This window comes from Corylus avellana, chromosome ca1, assembly GCF_901000735.1.
Source record: "Corylus avellana chromosome ca1, CavTom2PMs-1.0".
Lineage (NCBI taxonomy): Eukaryota > Viridiplantae > Streptophyta > Magnoliopsida > Fagales > Betulaceae > Corylus > Corylus avellana.
The window spans coordinates 31,376,648-31,384,581 of record NC_081541.1 but is presented as its reverse complement, the minus strand read 5'-3'; the positions used below and the strand labels follow the sequence as shown (position 1 = coordinate 31,384,581).

Genomic DNA, 7,934 nt, shown 5'->3' with positions numbered 1-7,934 from the left:
AAAACGATAAAATTTTCGGAAGCTGCAGTGGACCCCGTCCCCCCAATCAGTTGTCTGTGTCCCCATAAAAGACTGGACTATACTACTCTACAATCGGTCCTATTATAGAGTGACTGAACTTGTTTACTGTATATATATATCTGTAGATTATTCTATCTTAAAAAAGACAATAAAATCTTTTATTTTTAATTGAATAATTCACATTTTAGGATTCCATATACATTATTTTTAATAAATAATTTTTTAAAAAAAAATCCTCTGAAATTATTTTTAAAAGATTGAGATCAGATCACACACACAACACAATCACTGTCAGCCACGTCAAAACACAGCAACGAACCAAATATCCCCCCGTCTGGCTGGGCCATTTACGCAGTAGTACATACCAGTCGTTCTTGTCTTTTATCCATCAATATTTTCAATAATCACAAATCAGCCGATTTAATTTACATTTCTAATTTACTTATAAATTATATAATTTATTCACTTTTCTCCTCCACTAGATCCCAGTTTATTCCCCCTCTCCCATTCTCTCTCGCTCGCTCGCTCTCTCGCTCTCTCTCTGTTTCGGATCAAAAAGTACAGGTACGCTCCGATTCACTTTCAGATCCATCCTCAATTCGCAGCCACTTGATCCTAAATCGTAATTTCTCTTTGATTCAATCTTAATTTTATAGTCTCTGTGATCACAAACCTTGAGTATATATGACAATGGAACGTGTTCAATTGTGTAGCTGATGTGGAAATTTGATTTTCATTTTCGAATTTCTTAGTTAGATTTTTGGCGATTTTTTTTTTTTTTTTTTATAAATTATCGATAGTTTTGTTTTCGTTTTATCGTATGTTGTATGAAATGAGGTTTCTTTAGTGTAATTTTTGAGGTTTTCGAGTAATAATGGCGTTTAATTGTCATAGAATTTGAGTTAGGGCTGCGTTTGGTTAAAGTGAGAGAAATAAGAATCGTCACAAATTGATAGATTGCAGTATTTGCTGTGCGGGACCCGAGAGGACTATGAACTGTGCTCGTAACTGTGCCGAATTTCAGTATTTGGATTAGTTGAATTTAGGAAAATGAGATTCATTTTCGGTTCATTTCCATTGTAGTGTGTTTTCTTGGCAACCAAACAGAGAATAATGAATAATTTAGCATGAGCATATTGGAGTATCTTATTTATGAACCCCTGAAGTATCACAGTAGTTGTGTTTATATTGGTGTCTATGGATTTTTTTAATTTTTTGTTTGTGTGTTTGAAGCTCTATAATGGGTGTGGTGCAAAACGAAAACGACATGGAGGGGACACTGGAAGTTGGCATGGGTGAGTTTTACACTGATTTACGTGTTATATTTCATGTCATTGGATTCAGTGATGAGGTCAATTTTGGCCATGTGATTTTGAGATACTTGCAGAATATGAGAATCAAGCACAATCTTCAATGAATTAATAGTAAATTATGTGTAGTAAATAGAATAAAGTGGTTAAGATTATGAGAACTTGTACAATTGGTTCTAGCTATATTTCAATAAGTTTTGCTCATTTATTTATTTTTAATTACATTGCAGAGTATAGAACTGTTTCTGGGGTTGCCGGACCTCTGGTTATCCTTGAAAAAGTGAAGGTGGGGATTTTACCTTCTTGCCAGTCTTGTTAAGCTTTCTCACCCTTCCTCGTATTTCTGGGTGAATAATCTATCCTCTGATTAACTGTGTCAGGGGCCGAAATATCAAGAGATTGTCAATATACGTTTAGGAGACGGAACCACTCGACGTGGTCAAGTTCTAGAAGTTGATGGTGAAAAGGCTGTTGTCCAGGTTATTGTTATTTTTAAATCTATATTATTTGATCCTCATGGTTGTGATTTCCCCATAATTGACATTCTTGCTCAGTTTATAAATTTGAGAACTTTCACATCTTGATCATGGACCCTTATACTTCTTCATAGAATTATAGTTCATACATGTCTCTAAATTGCCATGTAGTTAAAAACACCTCCCCTTTTCTTTAAATCTATTCTGGAATTATAGTCAATAGTGAAGAAATTTATTATCTCTATGCTTTGTTTATTTGTTTGTTAATGGCCAGGTTTTTGAAGGAACATCTGGAATTGACAACAAATACACAACCGTGCAATTTACAGGAGAGGTATTAAACTTTTTTCATACTCTTCCTATGTATTATTGAAGTATTTTTCCGTTAGTGCCTTTAATGGGGGGACTCTCTTTGTATACATCTTGTGTACTAGGGTTGTGTCCCTTTGCGCTTATCAATGATATGAATTACTTAAAAAAAATTGGCATAGTGAATTGATTTGTCTAGGCATTGCATGGTACGCTCATTATGTAAATTTTGACTCTAGAGTTATCTACCTGGTGAAGTGATATCATTAAGGGGACTCTAAAACACTACAAGACCTAGTGGGTGTATTTGCAGTATGCTAGAAGTTCTCATTTGGTATTAGAAACTTTTTTTTGATAAGTAATAATGATATATAAAAAGAGCGCAGAGGGCGCAACCCACATACACGGGTCATTTGGTATTAGAAACTTGTGATGTTGTGCTTGGCTAAAAGCATCAGGACCTTCATGATAGGTTCTTTAAGGGAATTATGTACTTTAATCCCACTCTTTTTATTCCTGGGACCATGCATGCTTTCTTCAATGCTAAGCATTGGTGGCGTTATATTAATCCCGAATTTTCAAATGCTGGATTGTATGCCACTATATTGGAAAGTTTAGATTATGGATTCACTGGTAGAGTGATGAGGTGATAAAGGAGATGGGAACTGAATGAGATAATACATACAGCCTGGCATAGTATATGTGAATATGATTGTCCAAAAGCAAATAGAAGAATTTGTTGTAGCACAGAGGGATTTCACTTATTGTATAAGGCTTTGGCACCAACTGCCTGTACTTCAATTAAGAGTTTCCTCCACATGTTGGTATTTTAATAAATAGAGTAGCCTGGTGTAAAAAAGTCTTTGCTAGGCAGCCATTTTTTGATGAACTATAAAGTAGTGATGTATTAGTATGGACTATAGAGGGGAGCTCGGTTTTGTCTTTTGCAATTTTTGATTGTCTGACTTTTACTTCAGCATTTTTTCTCAGAAGAATCATTTCTGCTCCTCTAATCCCCCATCCTCTCCCTGGACATTGTTGCAGGTTTTGAAAACTCCTGTCTCAATGGACATGCTTGGGCGTATATTTAATGGTTCTGGAAAACCCATTGATAATGGCCCCCCTATTTTGCCTGAGGCTTACTTGGATATATCTGGTGAGTTAGTGGAGCAAATGATGATACATGATGTTTGTATCCATGATATATTTTCATATCCTTTAATTCATCACTTGTCTTTTCTAGGGAGTTCTATCAACCCTAGTGAGAGAACCTATCCTGAGGAGATGATACAGACAGGGATTTCTACAATTGACGTCATGAATTCAATTGCCAGAGGACAGAAAATTCCTCTTTTCTCTGCTGCCGGTCTTCCACATAATGAAATTGCTGCTCAGATATGTCGCCAAGCTGGTTTGGTCAAGCGACTGGAGAAGACTGAAAACCTTCTTGGGGTATCACTGTTGTACTAATAATTATTAGCTAGTGATAATTGAATATTAAACAAAGTTAGATGTCTGAAAGCAGGAGAACCATAAAAAGGTTGTCCTATATCTTCTGATGAATTTGCCTTTTGTCACTGATTTTTATGTTAGACGTACTTAAAAATGCATGTACAAAATTTTGGTCGGTGAAGCCAAAATCTTTGTAGGGCTAGTGGCTCCCTATGCAATGAAAATTGTGTTGGGCTAGAATTATCTACCTTACAATGAAGTACTTATCTTTGGAGATTAAAGTGGTTGAACTTACTTTTTTTTTCTCTCTTAGATAAAATTGCATGCATTTGTAGCTTAAAGTAAATTTGAAATCTCTGGAAGAGTTGGAATGGCCCATAGATGGCTTGAAGTCCATCCACTTTGATTAATTTTGTCCAACTACAAATGCATGTACACCATAATTTTGTAGTCAAAGCCAAAATCTTAGTAGAAGTAGAAATAGCAGCTCCCTTTCGCAATGAAATTCGTGTGGTGCCAGAATTATCTACCATATAGTGTCATATTTATCCTTGTATTAAAGTAGTCAAACTTCTAAATTTGAAATCTCTGAAAGAGTCGAAATGTCCCATGGATAACTTGAAGTCGAACTGATTCAATTAAAATGTTATCTCATGCTATTTGCTTACTTGTGACCCTGTTGTTTCTTGGACGGCCACTTGATTTACTATGTCTCTTATCTTCTTATTAATGTTTTTATTTTGGTTCTAACTTTTAGGTGATTATTCTAACCTACTATATGAATTTACAGGATGGGGAAGAGGACAACTTTGCCATTGTATTTGCAGCTATGGGTGTAAATATGGAGACTGCACAGTTTTTTAAACGCGATTTTGAGGAGAATGGCTCAATGGAGAGAGTAACCCTATTTTTGAACCTGGTATATTTTTGAAATTCTCATGTGAATCATATTGTGATTACCCGTTTCTATAATGTGGGAATTCAGCCATACCTTGCCCGAATGCCTTTCCTAAAGTTGTGTGTCCTGACGTGCTCTTATACAGGCAAATGACCCTACAATTGAACGTATTATCACTCCTCGTATTGCTCTTACTACTGCTGAATATTTGGCTTATGAATGTGGGAAGCATGTCCTTGTCATACTTACAGATATGAGTTCTTATGCTGATGCTCTTCGTGAGGTAATGTAAAAACTTTACATTTTAAATTTGCTAGTTGAGGCTCTACCTTATACTGTAATTTGTTGAAAAGAAAAATCAAAATGCATGCACCTGTTTGTAACATCCTTTAACATCTTTTTGGAATTCTGATAGCTTCAATATATTCCAAAATATTTGCAAATTACATGGTTTCCAAGTATTAGAAAGTTAAAACTTTGCTATTTTTTTGGAGTGTTTTTGATTGCGCTGTAAGATCTTCAAGCACTTTCTAAAACAATTTGCATGACACGAACTACCTATTGCTGCTGTGCAGGTGTCTGCTGCACGTGAAGAAGTGCCTGGGAGGCGTGGGTACCCTGGGTATATGTATACTGATTTGGCAACAATTTATGAGCGTGCTGGAAGAATTGAAGGGCGGAAAGGCTCTATAACACAAATTCCAATTTTAACTATGCCTAATGATGGTAAAGCAATCCTAAACCAGATTAGACATTTGCTCATGTATACTTCTTGTGTACCTAAAGACGTCTTATGCTTTTAATGATATCTCGATTACGTTTTCTTAAAAATAAAAAGATCGTCTCGCCTATTATTCTTTCTTGCTTTAGTGGTCATTATTCTTTAACATTGCTTTCCTTGTTTGGCCAGATATAACGCATCCCACGCCAGATCTTACAGGATATATCACGGAGGGGCAGATATACATTGACAGGCAATTGCACAACAGACAGGTAAGGTTATAACAATGTTTAGAGTCCTGAAGTAATGTCATTGAGGATAGTGGTTTGACGAGTTATCTAACCTTCAGATAGATTTCGGTGTCTTCTGTAGGTGGTAATTTAGGGATGTATGTGGCAACATGTAATATGCAACATTCTTATCCTAATGTCCAAATATTGTTATCTGATAAACAGGATACTGCAAACTGTATTTAAGGAAGTGGACATTTAGTTTTATGCCACCGATGAGAGCTGTCCATTCTCTATACTAATGTGGTATTGGTGAATATTTTTATTGTGAATGGGTTTTGACAGAACTGGTTGGTCACTAAAAACAATACATGAAGATTAGCTTCATCTAGTTTGATTTCAAATTGTAAAATAGTTCTTGTTGCATTGGGAGAGCTAGGTCTCTTATTCCTTTCTATCACTGGTACACAGATTAGGAATGATATTGCTTAGTTATGTGAGCTTATAAAGATTCTGAAGCTAAGATCTGTTTGAATTGAGCAGATATATCCACCCATCAACGTTCTCCCATCCCTGTCTCGTCTGATGAAGGTAAGGATTAATTTTTAAATCGTTCGAACTTTCTACATATTGAGGGCCAGTTTGGTAATGCTTTACTTATGCAAAAGCTGCTGTGAATGAATAGCTTTGCAAAACTGCTGCAGCTTCGCTGCTAAAAAATTGTTTAGTAAATGTTCTGCTGAAGCAGCTGCATGCAGCAATGAAATGCTTTGCTTAGTGTCTGTTAAATATTGTTTTTAAAATTGCTCTGAACATGTGAAATAACTAAAATAAATATCATGGGATGATTGGAGAAAGTATAAAAGATTATCATGGCAATGTTTAAAAAATAATGAGGTTGCCAATCAAAATAATTTACTAGCCTAGGGGTGCTTTGAGAAGCAAACCCCCTTGCTGCTTCCCAAAAGCTGCTACTGGACAGCAGCTGCTTCTTGTGCAGCAGCCTAGCATGTTTTACAACACATTTAAAATTGCTTTTGCTGTAAAAAAGCAGCTGTCTGCCAAACATTTTACCAAACATGTCCTGAGAGGGATGGCATCTCAGAAATTTAAGCACAAATTTGGGGGTGTACTCTAAAGCATTATTGATTTTCTGCAGAGTGCCATTGGTGAGGGGATGACTCGCAGGGACCATGCTGATGTATCCAACCAGGTCTGTCTGGGTAGTCAATCATAATACAAATTCGGTACTGTCTAACTTGAAGCCATCTAACCTTCTTTTCATGCAATGTTTGCCTTATTTTCAGCTATATGCAAATTATGCTATTGGGAAGGATGTCCAGGCAATGAAAGCTGTGGTTGGAGAAGAAGCGCTTTCTTCTGAGGACCTGGTCTGTTACCTCATTTCTTTATTATGAAGATTGTTCTTGTTGCATCAATGAGTAAATAATTCACGGAAACAAACAGAACATGCTAATGAGATTTGTCTTTATATAACAGCTGTATCTGGAGTTCTTGGATAAATTTGAGAGGAAATTTGTAGCCCAAGGAGCCTATGACACCCGCAATATCTTCCAGTCGCTAGATTTGGCATGGACACTCCTTCGCATTTTCCCCCGTGAGCTTCTCCATCGTATACCTGCAAAGACCCTTGACCAGTACTACAGCCGAGACGCAACTAATTGATGCTCGTATCTCCTATTTCTTCACCTTAATCAGCATCGCATGAGCTCTGCAATTTGTTTATTTATCTGCTTTTCCTTCCTGGCTTGCACATCTCTCTTATATCCAGCAGTAAAAATAAAGGTTCTGGTCCGTTTTGAGTTCGGCTAGTCCAATGAGGAGTATTCTTTTAGTGAGGACGTTGCAGATCTTGTAATTCCTGTATTTTTCGTTTCCTTTTTTGTTAGTTTGTGTCACCCATTTGTGATTTGGGGTGTTGCATTTACTCCTTTATTGAGTTTTGACGAACGATCGGTCATTTAGGATTGATGGAGCCCAGTTAGATATGTCATATGTTGCTTGTTTTATAATCATATTTAATATGTTTTATCTCCATGGAATTTCTTACTTTCAAGTCGATATATAATCTTTAATGTTTTCATAATATAATGTCAATGTTGGTTCTGTAGCTTTATGTGTGAGCATGCTATGAGCTTTTTGACTGCTATTATGATTCCTAGGGAACTAGAGGAGAGATGTGAAATGTGAAATCCTCGAGCTATATAGTTTTGCCCTAATTGTCTGGACTTCAAATGTTTTATTTTATTATTTCATGTCATTTAATGATGGTTCAGGATCCTGCAATTCTCAAAATTCTGACCGTAATGACCTCATCTATTTTGAACGAAATTTTTTTTTTAAGAAAAGGTTTTTTTGGACCATCCACCAAAGAGGATGGTTGGACCACCTTAGAGTGGTCGAGCCACCATTTTAAAGCTTTAGGCAACGCAGCTCCTTGACATCTTCCGTTGCGTCCAATTTTGGCCTCCATGTGCCCGTGCTTGGCTTGCATGC

General features: G+C 36.4%; 1 protein-coding gene across 2 annotated transcripts; it reads left to right on the top strand.

Moving 5' to 3' along the window:
* Positions 1-430: 430 nt before the first annotated feature.
* On the top strand, positions 431-7,473 carry LOC132180653 (V-type proton ATPase subunit B2). 2 transcript variants are annotated; one of them, XM_059593552.1, is made up of 15 exons: positions 431-585; positions 1,255-1,316; positions 1,562-1,617; positions 1,712-1,810; positions 2,082-2,141; positions 3,161-3,272; positions 3,360-3,568; positions 4,359-4,487; positions 4,612-4,749; positions 5,042-5,192; positions 5,377-5,459; positions 5,961-6,008; positions 6,577-6,630; positions 6,725-6,808; positions 6,918-7,473. In XM_059593552.1, the coding sequence occupies exons 2-15, from the start codon at positions 1,262-1,264 to the stop codon at positions 7,101-7,103; spliced, it is 1,464 nt and encodes a 487-aa protein (XP_059449535.1). In that variant the 5' UTR covers positions 431-585; positions 1,255-1,261; the 3' UTR covers positions 7,104-7,473. The 2 variants fall into 2 exon arrangements, with proteins under 2 accessions (XP_059449535.1, XP_059449541.1); XM_059593558.1 differs by having other exon boundaries at positions 431-643.
* Positions 7,474-7,934: the final 461 nt, after the last annotated feature.

Excerpts from the sequence above, each read along its gene's own strand:
- LOC132180653 (XM_059593552.1), top strand. The coding sequence starts at position 1,262 with ATGGGTGTGGTGCAAAACGAAAACGACATGGAGGGGACACTGGAAGTT. Across the intron at positions 3,569-4,358 it reads AGACTGAAAACCTTCTTGGG|GATGGGGAAGAGGACAACTT; the intron begins GTATCACTGTTG and ends ATGAATTTACAG. Across the intron at positions 6,009-6,576 it reads CCCTGTCTCGTCTGATGAAG|AGTGCCATTGGTGAGGGGAT; the intron begins GTAAGGATTAAT and ends GATTTTCTGCAG.